The 21,321-nt window shown below is 41.4% G+C and overlaps 1 protein-coding gene across 1 annotated transcript in view; it reads left to right on the top strand.

Annotated features, from left to right (window-relative positions):
- The window catches only part of alkal2b (ALK and LTK ligand 2b), a 29,369-nt gene extending 12,526 nt beyond the window's left edge, over positions 1–16,843 (top strand). The window contains exons 5-6 of the mRNA XM_061716033.1: positions 11,023–11,106; positions 16,234–16,843. Of these exons, the coding sequence (XP_061572017.1) occupies positions 11,023–11,087 (65 nt within the window). The 3' untranslated portion in view covers positions 11,088–11,106; positions 16,234–16,843. The remainder of the gene's footprint in view (positions 1–11,022; positions 11,107–16,233) is intronic.
- Positions 16,844–21,321: the final 4,478 nt, after the last annotated feature.

Below are 21,321 nucleotides of genomic sequence, written 5' to 3'. Positions count from 1 at the left end.
GTAGGTTACGCGGCGACGCGCGCCGTACGCCGTACCCTACGCCGTACCCTACGCCGTACCCTACGCCGTACCCTACGCCGTACCCTACGCAGTACCCTACGCAGTACCCTACGCCGTACCCTACGCCGTACCCTACGCCGTACCCTACGCCGTACCCTACGCCGTACCCTACGCAGTACCCTACGCAGTACCCTACGCCGTACCCTACGCCGTACCCTACGCCGTACCCTACGCAGTACCCTACGCAGTACCCTACGCCGTACCCTACGCCGTACCCTACGCAGTACCCTACGCCGTACCCTACGCCGTACCCTACGCCGTACCCTACGCCGTCTGTGGCTTGTTTTTTAGGGCTAGTGGTAGAAAGTAGGGGGTGGATTGGGATTGGCCCTTAGTAGATGTTTCCTTCAGCAGGAACTCTCAGTGTTTCCTCCAGCAGGAACTCTTACTAGTCCCGTAGCACTGGTCCATTCTTCTTTCCCTTGCTGCTTCGGGTCATGGAGGTTTTTGGACATTTATTTCTACACAGTTTTCTGAAGGTCCAGCAGCATCTCCACCAGGTTCAGGTCTGGACCTGCTGCTGTTTGATCTTCTCAAACCGTGACGCTGCTGCTGTTACAAAACCACCATCAATAGAACCAGTTTGTTCTGGTTTTGTCAGTGTGTTGTGTTCAGTTTGTATAGAGCACCTCAATGGTTAGCTGCTTCTATCTTTCCAGTGTACAACTATACTCCATCCATCCATCCATCCATCAATCATCCATCCATCCATCCATCCATCCATCCAATTATATATATATAATTATATATATATATATATATATATATATATATATATATATATATATATATATATATATATATATATATATAGTATAAATACTGTAGAGTACATTTTAAAAAGTTTGTATTATGGGATGGAGATATTGGTTCTCCTGGAAAGATGCAGCAGGTGATCAGGGATAATGATCAATTCATCAATGATCAATTCATCTATGATCAGTTTATCAATGATCAGTTAATCAGTGACGATCATCAGCTCATTATTGATGATGATCAGTTCATCAATGAACAGTTTATCAAGGATAATGATCAGTTCATTATTGATGATTATCCGTTGATCAGTGTTGATGATCAGCTCAGTATTGATGATTATCCGTTGATCAGTGTTGATGATCAGCTCCTCAGTGATGATCAGTTGATCAGTGTTAATGATCAGCTCATCAGTGTTGATGATCAGTTCATTATTGATGATTATCAGTTGATCAGTGTTGATGATCAGCTCCTCCTGGCTGGAATCTCCCCCCCCAAACCCTCGGTGGCTGGTCAGGTCGCCCCCAGCGATGTCATGTTACTGCAGGAATGAGATGGAGAGCAGGATAAGACGTGTTTCAAACACAACGGCAGTGTTACGCCGTTATCGGCGGGATCGTGTCAGAACAGCAGCAGCTCTTATGATTTTAAATCATGCATGTAGGTTGCTGTTTGTCTTGGAGAAGAGGGAGCGTGTGTGTGTGTGTGTGTGTGTGTGTGTGTGTGTGTGTGTGTGTGTGTGTGTGTGTGTGTGTGTGTTCAACCCTGGTTTGAGGACATTCTGCACGGTGAAATATGTTTAGCAATCCAGAATGTCAAAACATCCCAGATATGTTTTCTTTGAAATGTCCTTCTCAGCTCGGCCGTAGTTAGTTTCAATAGTATTTACTAATAATAGTAACAGTACTTTCCAATGAAATCATATTTCCATCAGTTTAAACATCATTAACAAAGACTCAGAGGCACCAACATGGGGAAAGTTAAACACTGCTGCAGTGACGTCAGAATCTGCACTTCCTCCAGCCGCCACCAGGAGCTGCTCCAGAAATAACTGGATCTCCACAGCCAGATCTCACACCTACGACGGAGGATTAGGGCCAAACTAAGAAAAAAAAGAAGGAAATTACGAAAATAAAGTCATAATAATATGAGAATAAAGTCGTAATATTACGAGAATAAAATCGTAATATTAAATATATTATAAATATATAAATATAACTTCACAAGATGCTCAATATTCAACATTTTAACACACTCTTCCTGTTAGAGTTCTCATAAATTAACACTTTATTCTGGTAATGTTACGACTTTATTCTCGTAATATGAAGACTTTATTCTCATAATATGACGACTTTATTCTCATAATATGACGACTTTATTCTCATAATATGACGACTTTATTCTCGTAATATTACGACTTTATTCTCGTAATATTAGGACTTTATTCTCATAATATTACGACTTTATTCTCGTAATATTACGACTTTATTCTCGTAAAATTACGACTTTATTCTCATAAATTGCGACTTTATTCGGTAATGTTACGACTTTATTCTCGTAATATGACGACTTTATTCTCATAATATTACAACTTTATTCTCATAATATTACGACTTTATTCTCATAATATTACGACTTTATTCTCATAATATTACGACTTTATTCTCATAATATTACGACTTTATTCTCGTAATATTACGGCTTTATTCTCGTAATTTTACAACTTTATTCTCATAATATGACGACTTTATTCTCATAATATTATGACTTTATTCTCGTAATATTACGACTTTATTCTCATAATATGACGACTTTATTCTCATAATATTACTTTTTTCTCATAATATGACGACTTTATTCTCATATTACTTTATTCTCGTAATGTTACGACTTTATTCTCATAAATTACGACTTTATTCTCGTAATATTACGACTTTATCCTCGTAATATTACGACTTTATTCTATTACGACTTTATTCTTGCAACATTATGACTTTATTCTCGTAATTTCCTTTTTTTTTTTGTCTTAGTTTGGACCTAATACTCTGTCGTACACACCTGGGACGACTTTGCAAGAATTTGTTTTTATGTATGTGGCTAGAACAGTCTTATAATTCACAAATACACACGTCCATCCACGAATGCACAGGACAAAATTCACAAATGCACAGAACAAATTCACACGTGCGTAGGACAAGATATACAAATGTGTTTTTGATGCACACACAAATATAACCTGATTTACAAACGTTTTTTGTCTGTGAGCTGCACTGGATTTGCTTGTGACTTTTGAGATTGGCTGAAACAAAGGAAGACATCTAGTTGGTTGCAGATCCTTCAGTGTTAAAAAAAAAGTATTTGTGGATTCAGTCACGTCAGGGGAGTCTCAAAAGTCACACGCAAATCCAGCGCAGCTCAAAGACAAAAAAACTTTTGTAAATCAGGTTATATTTGTGTGTGCATCAAAAATACATTTGTGTATCTTGTCCTACGCACGTGTAAATTGTTCTGTGCATTTGCAGATCGACGTGTGCATTTGTGAATTCTTTCTTTCTTTCTTTCTTTCTTTCTTTCTTTCTTTCTTTCTTTCTTTCTTTCTTTCTTTCTTTCTTTCTTTCTTTCTTTCTTTCTGGCTCATTTCTTTCTTTCTTTCTTTCTTTCTTTCTTTCTTTCTTTCTTTCTTTCTGGCTCATTTCTTTCCATCCATCCATCCATCCATCCATCCTTCCTTCCTTCCTTCCTTCCTTCCTTCCTTCCTTTCTTCTTTTCTTCCTTCCTTCCTTCCTTCCTTCCTTCCTTCCTTCCTTCCTTCCTTCCTTCCTTCCTTCCTTCCTTCCTTCCTTCCTTCCTTCCTTCCTTCCTTCCTTCCTTTCTTATTTTCTTCCTTCCTTCCTTCTTTTCTCCCTTCTTTCCTCCCTTCCTTCCTTCCTTCCTTCTTTCCTTCCTTCCTTCTTTTCTCTCTTCCTTCCTTCTTTCCTCCCTTCCTTCCTTCTTTCCTCCCTTCCTTCCTTCCTTCCTTCTTTCCTTCCTTCCTTCTTTTCTCTCTTCCTTCCTTCTTTCCTCCCTTCCTTCCTTCTTTCCTCCCTTCCTTTCTTCTTTTCTTCCTTCCTTCCTTCCTTCCTTCCTTCCTTCCTTCCTTCCTTCCTTCCTTTCTTATTTTCTTCCTTCCTTCCTTCTTTTCTCCCTTCTTTCCTCCCTTCCTTCCTTCCTTCCTTCTTTCCTTCCTTCCTTCTTTTCTCTCTTCCTTCCTTCTTTCCTCCCTTCCTTCCTTCTTTCCTCCCTTCCTTCCTTCTTTTCTCTCTCCCTTCCTTCCTTCCTTCCTTCCTTCCTTCCTTCCTTCCTTCCTTCCTTTCTTCTTTTCTTCCTTCCTTCCTTCCTTCCTTCCTTCCTTCCTTCCTTCCTTCCTTCCTTCCTTCCTTCCTTCCTTCCTTCCTTCCTTCCTTCCTTTCTTATTTTCTTCCTTCCTTCCTTCTTTTCTCCCTTCTTTCCTCCCTTCTTTCCTTCCTTCTTTTCTCTCTTCCTTCCTTCCTTCCTCCCTTCCTTCCTTCTTTTCTCTCTCCCTTCCTTCCTTCCTTCCTTCCTTCCTTCCTTCCTTCCTTCCTTCCTTCATTCTGTCCTGTGCATTTGTGAATTATTTCTTTCTTTCTTTCTTTCTTTCTTTCTTTCTTCTTTCTTTCTTTCTTTCTTTCTTTCTTTCTTTCTTTCTTTCTTTCTTTCTTTCTTTCTTTCTTTCTTTCTTTCTTTCTTTCTTTCTGTCTCATTTCTGTCTTTCTTTCTTTCTTTCTTTCTTTCTTTCTTTCTGGCTCATTTCTTTCTTCTTTCTTTCTTTCTTTCTTTCTTTCTTTCTTTCTTTCTTTCTTTCTTTCTTTCTTTCTGTCTCATTTCTGTCTTTCTTTCTTTCTTTCTTTCTTTCTGTCTCATTTCTGTCTTTCTTTCTTTCTTTCTTTCTTTCTTTCTGGCTCATTTCTTTCTTTCTTTCTTTCTTTCTTTCAGGCTCATATCTTTCCATCCATCCATCCTTCCTTCCTTCCTTCCTTCCTTCCTTCCTTCCTTCCTTCCTTTCTTTCTTTCTTTCTTTCTTTCTTTCTTTCTTTCTTTCTTTCTTTCTTTCTTTCTGTCTCATTTCTGTCTTTCTTTCTTTCTTTCTTTCTTTCTTTCTGGCTCATTTCTTTCTTTCTTTCTTTCTTTCTTTCTTCAGGCTCATATCTTTCCATCCATCCATCCTTCCTTCCTTCCTTCCTTCCTTCCTTCCTTCCTTCCTTCCTTCCTTCCTTCCTTCCTTCTTTCTTTCTTTCTTTCTTTCTTTCTTTCTTTCTTTCTTTCTTTCTTTCTTTCTTTCTTTCTTTCTTTCTTCTTCTTTCTTTCTTTCTTTCTTTCTTTCTTTCTTTCTTTCTTTCTTTCTTTCTTTCTTTCTTTCTTTCTTTCTTTCTTTCTTTCTTTCTTTCTTTCTTTCTTTCTTTCTTCCTTCCTTCCTTCCTTCCTTCCTTCCTCCCTTCCTTCCTTTTGTCCTGTGCATTTGTGGATCGACGTGTGCATTTGTGAATTATGAGACTGTTCTAGCTCCATATTTATGTTCTTCATCAGGTAAAATAATATGACGCAGCATTTTTATGTATAACTGGAGACTTTAGAGTGACAGCAGAACAGTAAATCACACATGGACTGTTTCTTAATGGCGGTTCTCGTGTTTTCTGGCACCACCTGCCTCTACAGAGCCGGGGGGCGTGTTTACAGACTGTCAATCACACGCCAGACAACCCAACCCCCCCCCCAAGCTAAGCCTCACATAAACGTTCACACGCCACCGCTTCAGGACAACTGGATGTGAAACAGTCGTTCAGGCGGTTGTAACGTTATACGCTGGAAGTTCCCAACTGCACTTTAAACTGCAATGCACCTGTCAATCAACGACCACGCCCACTTTCACCTGATGAGGTGAATCTGAACTCTCGGAGCTCCTGTCGGGGAGGACGTGAACTCCGGGGTTGGAGACCGAAACCGTCTTAAACCAGACGTAGATGTGTTGATTTCTGCTGCAAAGTTCAACATTTGGACCTGCAGGTCTGGATCTGGACCCAGATGGACTATAGTGGGGCGTACAGTCTTGATTTGGACCCTGATGGTCTGTAGAGGACCTGCAGGTCTGGTTCTTGTCAAGAATCGATTCGATTCTGATTCTTAAGATTCAGAATCGATCGTGTTATTAAAACAGTTTTTTGAGCTGTTGCATGAATTATATGACTGTAGTTCTGCAAGATATTACTACCAGTATTATATTGAGATTCAACAGCAAGTATTGGCAGCTAATGATGCTGTAAGGACCAATCAGCTCCCAGAATGCTGATAGAACTGCTTTCAGAAACATCATGTGGCAGAATTACCAAACAGATCCAGGGCAGCATTGTTCCATTTTCGGTCTATTTTGGTTTTTAATTTTTGAGCATTTGGTTTTTATCATTTTTTGCAAATGTAACCCCAAGACAGTATATAAAGTAATGAAATATACACAATTTATGCAATTATAACCTAACACTTTAATGTTTTCATACCTTTAAACATGTTTAAAGGCAAAAACATGGCACCAGTTATTCTCGTGTCCAACAAAACATTCCTTTTTTGGGGATAAACAAAAAAATGTAATGATGAAAAAAAAATAATACATAAATAAATAAAATTTAAAAAAAAATAAAATAAAAAAAAAATCGATATATTAATCGATTTTTAGGAATTAATATGAGAATCGATTTAGAATTGGGAAATCGATTTTTTTCAACACAGGCCTAGTCAAAGCGCTGCGTTGGCGTCCCTGTCCACGGCGTTTATCCATCCCATAATAGCAGCCAGGGTGGGCTCGGGTGCACGTGCGTGCGGTGCAGCAGCAGCAGCAGTAGCTGCAGCAGCAGCAGCAGCAGCAGCAGCTGCAGATGCAGCAGCAGCAGCAGCAGTAGCTGCAGCTGAAACACCAGCTGCAGCAGCAGCAGCAGCAGCAGCTGCATTAACAGCAGCAGCAGCAGCAGCTGCGGTGTTTCAGTTGAAGGTGAAAGTCCCAGGAGCCGGACGGGTTCAGACTCGTCCGGCGACTGTTTACACACAGCTGAGGGTTTACTGGCTGATGCCGTCAGATAACAGAGATGGAAACTGTTTACTTAAGTTCAGTTGTCTTAGCTGCACCGCGGCTGTGTACTCGGGGAAGGACTCAATGAGCCGTGAAAACCCTGAATAGGCACTAAAACCCGGCAGCGGCGCCTACGTTCACGGCACTGCCCAGGATCTCCACGCGTGTGAAGAACTTAAGTCTCTCCGTGTCGGCTCTGATCTCATTCTCCAACTCACTGGTTTCTGTAGAGACTGAATACTCCCCAGATTCAGTTTGTGTTTTTTTTTTTTTAATAAAAATAAAACATAAATTAAAGACTAAATATTCCCAAGCTTTAGTTTTGTGGTATTTTTATAAAAATAAAACAGAAATTAAAGACTAAATATTCCCCAGATTCAGTTTGTGGTATTTTTATAAAAATAGAACAAAAATTAAAGACTAAATATTCTCCAGATTTAGTTTGTGGTATTCTTTATAAAAATAAAACGGATATAAATATGACAGATTTGTGGGAGAGCCAGTTACAACAATATCATTATTATTAATCAGGTATTTATATCTGCAAATGCAACACTATAGTAAGGTCTCGGACCAGGTCCAGGTCTGGTTCAGGTCTGGAATTTGACCAGATCTTCATTAGTCAGACAGACGTCCTCACATGTGTCTCTATACCAGTGTCTCCCAACCTGGGGTCCGGGCCCCCCCTGGGGGGGCGCCAGAGATCTCTGGGGGTGCGCGAAACTTTGTCTGCTTTGAAATTATGCAGTTGTAAAAATTATATTTACACTTGTTAAATAAATAAAAAAATCCTAATAACACACCTAATGGAATACAGTAATCCAAGTCTCTGTATAAACCCACTTAGAAATATTCTGGTCATTTTAAAATACTAAGTAATTTATCAGGATAAAAACGTATTATTATATAATTATTCAACATTTAATCGTGTTTAAGTTGTTAAAGGAAAAATGTAAAAAAAAATTTGCTCTCATATTAAAAGAGACATTTTTCAGAAATATTTTTATGTCCTTGCAATTATTTTTTGTGCGTATTTTGTACATTGGTGACATAAAATGAAGGTGAGAAAAACAAAGTACGGGGTAAACCAAAGAGAAATGTATCAAAAAAACAGAATTAATGTTCATTTTTTCAATTAAAGGTTTGTAACAAATAACTTTACTCTTTTGGTGCTAGTACGTACGGGTCGGGGGCCCGGCTGGTCTTAGACACAAGTAGGGGGGGACAAGGAAAAAAGGTTGGGAACCACTGCTCTAGAAGACTCTGGTCCACAGAGGAGTTCCTGGTTCCCTTGTGACTGACAGGGGTCCAGGTCCAGACCAGCATCCCTCCACCTCCGTGCTTCAGCGGGTCTGAGGTGGTTCTGCTGGTTCCCTCCAAACATGGTTCTGGACATGAAGACTAAACATGTCCACGTTGGTCTTATGTGTCCAGAGGACCTGGTTCCAGACGTCTGCTGGGTTGTTCACAGAGGCGATTCTAGGGTCTGTTGGGGCCCTAGGCAAAAATTTCTAGGGGGCCCCTCAAACCAGCGTTCATCACCGTTATGTTATAATCATTGTTGGGTGTAACGAGATTACATTCGCCAGTAACGCAGTAATGTAACGCGTTACAGTTGTAATTTGGGTAATCCCGTTATAGTTACTCTAAGACAAGAAAAAATACGTTACTTTAGTTACTTTAAGCTTTTCAACTACATGTAGAACGGGAGAACAGAAAAGAAAATCAAACTTGCCTTTCATGCGTCTTTACGCGTTGCGCTGCAACACTTGTCTGACTTGAGGCTGATTTATGGTTCCGCGTTAAATCGACGCAGTGCTACGGCGTAGGGTACGCGGCGACACACACCGTACGGTGCGCGTCGCCGCGTACCCTACGCCGTAAATTCTGCGTTGGTGTAACGCAGAACCATTAATCAGCCTTTAACGTGATCTTACGGGATTTTACGGGATTTTACGGGATTTTACGGGACTTCTGGTGCTGATCTGGGCACTGCAGTAATAAAGTTCCAACTACAGGACTGTCTCAGAAAATTAGAATATTGTGATAAAGTTCTTTATTTTCTGTTATGCAATTAAAAAAAACAAAAATGTGATACATTCTGGATTCATTACAAATCAACTGAAATATTGCAAGCCTTTTATTATTTTAATATTGCTGATTATGGTTTACAGTTTAAGATTAAGATTCCCAGAATATAATATCTCAAATATATTTGAGATAGGATATTTGAGTTTTCTTAAGCTGTAAACCATGATCAGCAATATTAAAATAATAAAAGGCTTGCAATATTTCAGTTGATTTGTAATGAATCCAGAATGTATCACATTTTTGTTTTTGTAATTGCATTACAGAAAATCACAATATTCTAATTTTCTGAGACAGTCCTGTAAATGTTGTTCATTGGCGAGTTATCGAGTTATGGTGCAGCTCAGGTGATATTGCGGAGTAATCCAAAAGTAATGTAACTAGTAATGTAACTAGTTACTTTCAGCAACCAGTAACTAAGTGGTGTAAGGGATTACTTTTTTTAAAAGTAACTAGTAATATGTAATGGATTACTTTTTTTGAGTAACTACCCCAACACTGGTTATAATAAACTGACACCAACGAAAACTTTATGAAATTTATATTTATTTACACACTGCTAATTTACACACACGACACTGTGTATAGTTTTTTTTTTTAAGGAGGAGGATGTGGTCATTGCGGTTACCACATTTTGAGATCTGTACAGTAAAAACAGCCTTCAATACTTTTTTAGTCCTCAAAACCCCTGATAGGAAACACTTTTGTAATAAAAGTAATTATTAAAATAATTTTTTTTTTTTTTTTTTTTTTTTTTTTTTGGGCCTCATGGGCCTCCCCAACAACTTGGGGCCCCAAGCAGTTGCCTGCCTTGCCTGTTCACAAGCTGCGCCCCTGGTTGTTCAGGTCCAGGTTTGAGGACCTCAGTCCTGCTTCCAGGTTCTTTTAGAAGAAGAGGTTTACTCCTGGAAACCAACCGTCCTGTACCCAGAGGTGTCAAGTAACAAAGTACAAATACTTCGTTACCTTACTTAAGTAGAAATTTTGGTTATCTATACTTCACTGGAGTAATTATTTTTCAGACGACTTTCTACTTTTACTCCTTACATTTTCACGCAATTATCTGTACTTTTTACTCCTTACATTTTAAAAACAGCCTCGTTACTCTATTTCATTTCGGCCTTTAATAAAAACTATCCAGTTAAATTGCTCCATCCGGATAGAGTGAATTTGGTTGTGGTTGTTTCAGATGTTCTTGTCCAGTTTTGTTCTTACATCCGTTCCCTCAGATTCCTGCAACTAAACTTGGATGTACATTCCAATAAAGGTTAGGATAAATGATAACATGCCTCTGAAGTTTGACTTTTTGCACCTTAACAATACTTATATGGTACACATATATGGTTCTTTAATATATTTGCATTATACTAAGATACATTCATTTTCAATGGCTTTTGTCCTTAATGGCTTTTTTCCCCCTTACATTACTTTTACTTTTATACTTTAAGTAGTTTTGAAACCAGTACTTTTATACTTTTACTTGAGTAAAAAACTTGAGTTGATACTTCAACTTCTACAGGAGTATTTTTAAACTCTAGTATCTATACTTCTACCTGAGTAATGAATGGGAATACTTTTGACACCTCTGTCTGTAGCTCCTCAACCCCGTGCAGCGGTCGGGGTACTCGCTACTGCCCCCAGTGGTTGGAATCGGCGCCAGCCTCGGGTCGTATTTGCCTTTCAAGCCAAAATAGAATCAGATGATTTCTACGAGATTCACAGCCGATAAGATTGCAGCATTGTTTTTGTAGGCCGATAAATAAACAAACGTTAACATAACTGCCCTCAAAGTTCCATGAATCGCTGTATTGTAGTTGGGGAAAGGCATTCGCAGCATTCTTGAGTCAGCTCCGGCTCCGGGCCGCCCCGCCGGGTCCCCCTGCCCCCCCACACTCATGCTAGGCTAGGCTACGCACATCCTGGTCCTCGTGATGCTGCCGCTGCAGGTCCTGGCTGCTTTTAGAAACTGGTGCATAACCGAGCTTTGTTGTTCTGCTCCCCTGCAGATTATAAAAGATGTGCTCGTCTGCTGACTCAACTGGCCAGGAGCCCTCGTTGTGTGGAGAGATAGACGCACCCCGGTAAAGACGGTAAGGCCGAGCACCCGCACTCATGCTAGCACCGCGACGCTGCGGCGTTTACCCCAGGTACCCCGGGAAGAGCCGGTGCCGGGGCTGGGGCTCGGGGAGCGTCGCAGCAGAACTTAATGAGTCCCGGCGATGAATGAAGGGATTCAAATGATCCCCAGCAGAACTAGGGTTTCCACCTTTCAGAAATAGAAATAAGGGACGCCCTGATTTCAGCAGCGCAGGACCCAAAAAAAAGCCCCAAAACTTCTAAACTGAATAAAAATGTGTTTATTTTATATGAAAAAACAAAATGCTTTGATTTAAAGTGCTTTAATAGCATTGAACTTGCATGACTGTAGAGACAGACAACCATACTAGCAACTGAAATAGCCTCCTATGCTACGTATGTCCACATCAGCCAAGATGTATAATATAGCCTACAGGTGAAGAATATGGTGTAAAAGTTAATTTATTTCAATAATTCAACTAGAATATGGTGTAAAAGTTAATTTATTTCAATAATTCAACTAGAATATGGTGTAAAAGTTAACTTATTTCAATAATTCATATAGAATATGGTGTAAAGGTTCATTTATTTCAATAATTAAACTAGAATATGGTGTAAAAGTTAACTTATTTCAATAATTCATATAGAATATGGTGTAAAGGTTAATTTATTTCAATAATTCAACTAGAATATGGTGTAAAAGTTAACTTATTTCAATAATTCAACTAGAATATGGTGTAAAAGTTAACTTATTTCAATAATTCAACTAGAATATGGTGTAAAAGTTAACTTATTTCAATAATTCAACTAGAATATGGTGTAAAAGTTAATTTATTTCAATAATTCAACTAGAATATGGTGTAAAAGTTAATTTATTTCAATAATTCAACTAGAATATGGTGTAAAAGTTAATTTATTTCAATAATTCAACTAGAATATGGTGTAAAAGTTAACTTATTTCAATAATTCAACTAGAATATGGTGTAAAAGTTAACTTATTTCAATAATTCAACTAGAATATGGTGTAAAAGTTAACTTATTTCAATAATTCAACTAGAATATGGTGTAAAAGTTAACTTATTTCAATAATTCATATAGAATATGGTGTAAAGGTTAATTTATTTCTATAATTCAACTAGAATATGGTGTAAAAGTTAATTTATTTCAATAATTCAACTAGAATATGGTGTAAAAGTTAACTTATTTCAATAATTCAACTAGAATATGGTGTAAAAGTTAACTTATTTCAATAATTCAACTAGAATATGGTGTAAAAGTTAATTTATTTCAATAATTCAACTAGAATATGGTGTAAAAGTTAACTTATTTCAATAATTCAACTAGAATATGGTGTAAAAGTTAACTTATTTCAATAATTCAACTAGAATATGGTTTAAAAGTTAACTTATTTCAATAATTCATATAGAACATGGTGCAAAGGTTAATTTATTTCAATAATTCAACTAGAATATGGTGTAAAAGTTAATTTATTTCAATAATTCAACTAGAATATTGTGTAAAAGTTAATTTATTTCAATAATTCAACTAGAATATGGTGTAAAAGTTAATTTATTTCAATAATTCAACTAGAATATGGTGTAAAAGTTAACTTATTTCAATAATTCAACTAGAATATGGTGTAAAAGTTAACTTATTTCAATAATTCAACTTGAATATGGTGTAAAAGTTAATGAAAATACGGTACAAATCGTGTCCCGTATTAGTTCAATACGGGACGCAACATTTTTTTCTCAAATAAAGGACAATTCCATATTTTACGGGACGGGTGGCGACCCTAAGCAGAACCCCCGGGGCTCCAGGCTCAGACGTTTGACAACAACAAGACGCTTCTCCTTCCTCTCGGTTGAAGGAGGACAAAGAAGCGCATCGTTATGGGACGTGTTTGAGGGCGCAGGACGGTGCCGCCGGCCAGCAGCACCACAAGACTGCAGGAGGCCATAAACATCTCCAGCACAATGTGGACTCTGTGGCGTTCAGAGGCAGCGCCCAGAGGACTCACGTTGACCTTGACGAGCACCGCCGAGGCTGCAGAGGCGAGAGCCTCTTAAGAACATTCAAGAATGCTCCGACAGCTCAACCATGTGACCGGTTCAACCAGAGGCCCGGTGCGTTCGGGGCTTTGACTTCACTCAAACGCCCTCCCGAGCCTCAGGACGTTGAGATGATGCAGAGATAAGACGACGGCGGCATTTGAGGGACCCTTGAAGACCCTTACATGTTGTTAGATGTTGCAGGGCCCCCCCCCCAGAGATAATGAAAACATTGTAGTAAAGGTCCCTCTTGTTGGGACAGAACCCACCCGATAACTAAGCTGTCGGCCCTCGTCAACCGAGTATAGACGGTTGTTTTATCTCTTCGGATGTCAAGTTCTTTTTTTTTTTTTTTTTTTTTACCTTGTCTGCACACATATTAATGATTGATACCATGAAGGTAGAAACCAACGGTATATATATGTGCATTATTACTATATTTAATATATATACATATATATACGCATACATATGCATACACATACATAAATATACACATACAAACCCAGTGATTTTTTTTTTTTTTGGGGTGGGGGGGGGGGGGTGACGACATCCACTGCCAATCCAGGAAGCAGGAACACACGGAGACACACGTCAAGCACTGGAAATCTGCAACAAAAAACCACAAACAAAACACGAAACCGGCACGGAGCCGACGAAAACACGAACAGCAATCGACCCAAATCTTGAGATCTGATCGCAGTCTGAGCTAAGCTACCGCTACCGCTACCTAACCCCAAAAACTAGAGAGCCAGCATGCAGGTGAACAAGCCGGTGTATGTCTATGTGTGTGTATGCGTGTATGTATATGATCATGCGAGTGTGTGTGTGTGTGTGTGTGTGTATATGTGTATGCGTACGCGTACGTGTGTGTGTATGTATATGATCGTGTGTGTGTGTGTGTGTGTGTGTGTGTGTGTGTGTGTGTGTGTGTGTGTGTGTGTGTGTGTGTGTGTGTGTGTGTGTGTGTGTGTGTGTGTGTGTGTGTGTGTGTGTGTGTGTGTGTGTGTGTGTGTGTGTGTGTAATAAACCAAACAAAGTTCCACCTGAAGTGTATCTATAGTGGGGGAGAGCGGGGAGCAACCCCGCCACCCGCGAGACCAGAGGCCGACAAGGAAGAACCCGGAACCCAGGCCACCGGCAACCCCACAGAGGGGAGAAGTAGGAGGGAGGCACGTTCATTGACGACGACTGCCAGAGCAGAAGAAGATCCTCCAGAACATCTAGACGTCTACAAATATGTCCTATCCTTCATCTTATGTGATTTAGGTTGGAGGTTGATTCAGTCAGAAGCCGTAGAGGTCATAGAGTCGGCGGCCAGACTGACGGGGTTCAAGTCAAACATCTGGAGCTCCTAGATTTCAGTCGGTACAACCTGTAAGACCTGCAGGGAAAGTCTGAGTGACACGTGGAACCTGAAGAACCTGTTGGACTTTCTTCAATATCAAGATCCTGTGGAACCTGTACGTATCTTTGAAACCCGAACTGTTAAGGTCATGATGTCCCGTGACCTCCTGCTTTGATTTGAGGTCATTTGGTTTCTCGGGAGGGTGAGGACACATTTATGGACGCCTGGAAGATCTCTACTGCCTCCGTCTTCTTCATAAACCATCTAAAAACCACTCTGTGACAGGGACCACGGGTTCCTGGAGACTGCTTATGAAGCTCAGCTGTAGGAGCTGATTCCACCCAACTCCACCCAACCCAGTTCCTCCCTCAACGAACAATGTCCCTGACCTACCTGTCCTCGGTCCACCTGTCCTTGACCCACCTCCCTTTCTGAGCAGATATCCCCGAACCACCTGTCCTCAAATCACCTGTCCACGATCCATCTCCTTCAACGAGCAATTCAATTCAATTTTATTTCAATTCAATTTTATTTATATAGCGTCTAATACAACAAAAGTTGTCTCCAGACGCTTTCCAGAGACCCAGAACATAAACCCCCGAGCAATTATTACATAAACAATGGCAGGTAAAAACTCCCCTAGTGGGAGAAAAACCTTAAGCCAAACAGTGGCAAGAAAAACTCCCCTTTAGGAAGGAAGAAACCTTGAGCAGGACCAGGCTCATAAGGGGGGACCCTCCTGCCGAAGGCCAGACTGGGGGTCGGGGGCGTCAGCAGCACAGCAGGCAGGTGGAAGCAGCAACGGGATGACCAGGGGTGGGGACCACAGGCCAACACGCAGCTCCCGAAACTCCGGCCCAATCATCAAGCCCCAGGTTGGGGTTCGGGGTCGGGGAAAGGTTGAGAAGGGGCAGGGTCAGGGAGAGGAGTCTTGACGGACAAACCTTCTCCCCCGCCCAAAAGGGGCCGTTACCCTGCCCCTCTCACTCCCACGCTGCAGGATCCGGTGTTGTGCATTCAGAGATTCTCTTCGCCACCGGCAGAGGATGCTGCACCATGTACAAAAGAGAGAAAAGAGAAGAGAAGGGGGGGCCAGCACAAGAAACTACAGGAGCGACTCTGGCACACTAGAGTTTACACTACCTAGCGATTTACCAACACCAGCTAGAGGTTTACTAAACACTAACTATAGGCTTTACTAAACAGAAAAGTTTTAAGTTTAGTTTTAAAGGTGGAGGTGGTGTCAGCCTCCTTAACCCAGATTGGAAGTTGCTTCCAAAGTAATGGTGCCTGATAGCAGAACGCCAGCCCTCCAAATCTACATTTAGATACTCTAGGAACTACGAGTAAACCTGCACTCTGATTCCTGTCAGTACTCGTCAGATGTCCTCGACCCACCTCCCTCAATGAAGAGATGTCCCTGACCCACCATTCCTTGACCAATCTTCAAGCTGTTTCAAGCTAAAATAATTTGGTAATCACCCTAGATCTGTATCTAGATTTGTAAAGTTTCTTTAATGACCAAAACAACTGAAGTGTGCGACTTTATTAATCAACATCACGCAACATCAGAGTGGTCCACAGCTTTTACAGAGCGCCCCCAAGTGGCAGCAACACGCTATGACACGCATGTGTTCACGAAGCACTGCCCTGTTCAAGCTCTACGTTTACGTGATGATGCATTTACGTCTTTCTTATTTTGTTTGAGTGAACCAATCATTTTCCTGATCTCTTTCTTGCAGACTCTGGACAGGAAGTTGTGTTTGGAACCCAGCGATGACCGTCCTGTCGGAGGAGCAGCAGAATCTCTCCCAGGATGTGGAGGCTCTCCTCCCATCAGACTCTTTATATCCAACAGCCAACAACTTTCTGAAGACTTGCGGCACATTTGGATGTAATCCTGACTTCTGCTGGACTGATCTGACAAAGCAAGTGTCTTGATTTTGCATTCGCCGACTCATCTGGCCTGTTTTTTTGGACTCACTTGGACTAACGTAGTCCTGGACCTCCGTCCTTTCCTGTGCTCAGTAGCTCGTCATGAACAGTTAGTTTGCATGTGTCCTCTGAGCTGGAATGGACCCACATGGACGCTGCAACACCACCGGTGCCCAGCAGGGGTAACTGGACCTCACTGCTCCAGAACCAAACCTGAGAACACGTTTATACTCGTTGCTATGTGGACGACAGACCACCGACTTTATTTCCTGTGCCCCTCAAGTCCACCCTGAGCAGATGATGTCAAACATGCATTTAAAGGTACATTATAATCGTATATATTCCAGTATATTTATATTGTTGAAGTGGCCCCCCAGTCTGCAATATGTACATACGGAAGGTAATAAAGACGCATATTTGATATAAGTATTTGCCAAACAGTGACTTTTCTCTTCCGTTCTCTGCTTATTTTGGCTCAGATGCTGGCGAACTCCAAAGAACCCCGTTGTTTCAACGGCTTGTAGATCCACCGTTAGCATCCCAGTAGATGTTTCCTTCAGCAGGAACTGTCAGTAGATGTTTCCTTCAGCAGGAACTCTCAGTCAGGGGTTAATTTGTGCCGGATCCTGCCGGAACAGGATCCGGCACCTCTCGATTTTGGCCTCCCTGTGTTCTGGGACTTATTTGGGCAGATCCGGGACCTCTCGTATATATATAAAACAATAATAATATAAAAAAGTAACATTTTTAAATAACTGCATTATTTTGGGGTTGATGCAGCCGCGTCTCTGCTTGCAGTCACTGCACTGTGCAGCAATGTCCCGCCCACAGCACCATGTGATTGGTTACACACAGAGACGGGCACGGGAAACAGCCAATCAGCGGTGAAGGCTGTGCATGCTCTGTGCTCACACACAAACAGAGGAGCGGAGAATAAGTTTAGCCGGGTAGAGAAGCTCCGGAGAGGATATCTATGTTTCCAAGGTAAGTTAAGGCAGCAGACACCCTATTATTGTTATTCTAGCTTTCCAAAGTTCACCAGATTGATGCATTTAAATGCATTATGCTCAAAAAATTTCCCGGGGGGGAACACCCCCCCGAACCTTCCAACAGACGGGGATTTGAACCTGCGCCTCCTGCACAGAGGCGATGGATACACCTACTTCACCCACTGGGCCCTGACTCACCTGCTTCACTTGAGGTCTGAACTCCTGCTGATGATCAGTTCATCAATACTGATGATCAGTTCATCAATACTGATGATCAGTTCAATTAATACTGATGATCACTTCATCAATACTGATGATCAGTTCATCAATACTGATGATCAGTTCAATTAATACTGATGATCACTTCATCAATACTGATGATCAGTTTATCAATGATCATGATGATCAGTTTATCAATGATTCAATTCAATTCAATTCAATTTTATTTATATAGTGTCTAATACAACAGATGTTGTCTCTAGACGCTTTCCAGAGATCCAGAACATGAACATAAACATAAACATAAACATCAACATAAACATAAACCCCCGAGCAATTATTACATAAACAATGGCAGGTAAAAACTCCCCTAATGGGAGAAAAACCTTAAGCCAAAAAGTGGCAAGAAAAACTCAGCTCCCAAAGCTCCGGCCCAATCGTCAAGTCCCAGGTTGGGGTGCAGGGTCGGGGAAAGGTTGAGAAGGGGCAGGGCCAGGGAGAGGAGTCTTGAGGGACGAACCTTCTCCCCTGCCCTAAAGGGGCCGTTACCCTGCCCCTCTCACTCCCACACTGCAGTATCCGGTGTTTTGCATTCAGAGATGCTCTTCGCCACCGGCAGAGGATGCTGCAACATGGACAAAAGAGAAAAAAGAGAGAAAAGGGGGGGCCAGCACAAGAAACTACAGGAGCGACTCTAACACACTAGAGTTTACACTTACAACGGGATGACCGGGGGTGGGGACCGCAGGCCAGCACGTAGCTCCCGAAGCTCCGGCCCAATCAGCAAGTCCCAGGTTGGGGTGCAGGGTCGGGGAAAGGTTGAGAAGGGGCAGGGCCAAGGAGAGGAGTTTTGACGGACAAACCTTCTCCTTCGCCCCTCTCACTCCCACGCTGCAGGATCCGGTGTTTTGCATTCAGAGATGCTCTTCGCCACCGGCAGAGGATGCTGCACCATGTAACAATGATCATGATCAGTTCATCGATGATGATGATCAGTTTATCAATGATGATGATCAGTTCATCGACGATGATCATTGATGATGATCAATACCAGTGATCAGCCCAGATCAGCAGCAGATCCAGGCGTCTCCTGTGAGCAGCGTTTCAACCACATGACGTGCTGAAACCCGGCGGACCTGCAGGTCTGAAACCTCCGTGTGTGACTCACCTGCCAACGCCGCCGCTCAAATATCTGCTCAAAGGTGCGTCACTCCGCGCCTCTCCCTCCCCGCCGCTAATTAAAGCCCAGGAAATTCCTCCAATACCGACACCTGCACGAGGAGAACCCGCACGAAGGTCCGGGTCCAGAACCTGCACCGGCCAGCGGGGGGCGCCGCTGGGCAGGTTTCCTGTCTGGTCACCTTCAAAATAAAGGTAAGAAATGTTAAAGGAGATTGAGGCAGGATTGAGGCAGGATTTATGAAAAGAATTCGTATACGTTTTAAGTTTTCTAGTAATAATGTCAGATGAAGCGTTCCAAACCCAAAAGAATGATCCCTCTAGTGTATCTCTCCGTTGCCTTGAACAGGCTGTGTGCTGCAAAATGTGCTGCAATTCGGTCCCGAATTTCCTGCGCTGGGCTGCGGATGTGACGTCACATGACGCTGCATGTGCGTTCTCCCCGTTCTCCCGGGCCGGCTTCACTGTTGGCTGCAGTACCCCCAACGGCCGTCGTGGTGAAGGGTGGCGCTAGAGAGTCTCATTTCTTAAAAGGAGCCTCATGCTCCTTTAAACAAAACAGGTCTGGAGCCTCCAGGTGTGTGTTAACACAGTGGCCACGGTTACATGATGTTTTTTAATTCCGAATTAAATAATTCCGAATTAAACTATTTTCTACGGAGCCCCTCTGGTGACATTTGAAAAAAATAAAATAACTCGTGGCCACGCATTAATAACTCGTGCATGGCATTATAACCTACTGTCTGGACTTCGTGGATGCAACTTCCTTGGTGGGATGGTTATTCATCATTAATAACGGTAATTATAGTCTATTTATATTAAAGAGCAAGAGTATTGTCATGGCGAGTGTAGTAATAACATGTGACATTTGAAAAAAATAAAATAATGAGTGGCCACGTATTACTAACTTGTGGCCACGAGTTATTAATGCAGGGGCTCCGTAATTTTCCTTGGAGTTTACATGGAAATAGTCATTCTGAATTGAGGTTTACATGGAAAACATGTTTGATCTGCTTATCCAATTCCTCTTAAGGTCTGGGGGTTGGGAAGGTTCTGATTGGATAGGGGGCGGACCGGAAGTTACGTCTACTGGAAGAAAAAAACAAACTTAGCCGCTACAACTTTGAAAAGCTCACAATTTTCATGTTTCCTGTTTCCATCTGTTCTTTTAATTATTTCCAGATCCTCCAAGCTATTTATTAAATAAATGGTCTCTGCTCTTGACCAGCGTTTACTGCGTGCTGCCATCTTGACACTTTGGCTGCGTCCAAAATTGCATACTTCCACCCTAATGAGTAGCAAAATGAGTATGTGAGATTTTTTAATGCGTCCGAAACATTAGTACGTACTATCCATACTCATTCCGGAGAGATTTTTTAGCGTGGATTGATGGACACTAGCTAAGCAGAAACTTCCCACAATGCAATGCAGCGTTGTTTGGTTGCTCAGTGATACGTATATGTCATAAGTATAATAATATTATTATATAATATTAATATTATAATATTCATATATAATAATATTATATAATCTCATCTTGTTTCGGCCAGAATAAACGGGAAATAGCGGAGAGCTGCTACTGCTGCTGGTGTGACACGTCACTTCCTCCCAACGGCAGGAAGTGCCGTGTGCGCTCTTAATAGTACGTCCGAATTACTCAACTCAACTCAACTTTATTTATAAAGCGCTTTAAAATAACCACAGCTATAACAAAGTGCTGTACATGAGAGGACACACAATTAATGCATACTACTGATATTTACTCAAAAGTGTGCCGAACTTAAGTATACTTTTTAGTATATACTTTTTAGTACGGCATTTCGGACGCACCGATAGTATACATAATCGCGGAATTATTCTATTCGGATTTAAAATCAGAATAAACCAGCCACTTACTTCAGAATTAAGTTTAATTCAGAATGGCCATTTTCATTCAGAATTAGGTGTTTACATGGTCATTTTTTACTCATTTTAAATCAGATTTAACTCAATGCCAAGAGAGAAAGACATCAGCAGCGGTCTTGAGGAAACACCTTATAAAACGACCGTTTAAGTCAATGCTTCACGTCCAGAACCAGCAGAACCAGCTCAGACCCACTGGAGCACGGTGGTGGAGGGATGCTGGTCAGGGCCGGCGTCCTCCGGAGACACCTGTGATGTCATCGTGGATTGACAGCAGAAAGGGGCGGGGCCTGCTGGATGAATTATTATTCTCTCCAACAAGGAGAACCACATTGCACATTTGTTGATTTTGGCTGCCGCACAGTTTCAGCTTCATGATGAATAGTTTGTTTTGTCTGACACACACATGCACACACAAGCACACACACACTTCCATATTTAGAACGCTAAGTTGTGAACGTTTTAAAACATGTTGATTGATTTCTTTTTTTTTCTCTCTGTGTTTTTATAAAAATTGCAAACATGTTTGCAGCAGCACCGTTGGGATCAGCGTTGCCGCGGCGACGGCTTAAGTAATAACACGCAGCTGCAGTGATAATAGCAGCT

Source organism: Cololabis saira, chromosome 24 (genome assembly GCF_033807715.1).
Source record: "Cololabis saira isolate AMF1-May2022 chromosome 24, fColSai1.1, whole genome shotgun sequence".
NCBI classification, from domain to species: Eukaryota; Metazoa; Chordata; class Actinopteri; order Beloniformes; family Belonidae; genus Cololabis; species Cololabis saira.
Note: the sequence above shows the minus strand (reverse complement) of the source record. Positions and strands in the feature narration are given on the sequence as shown.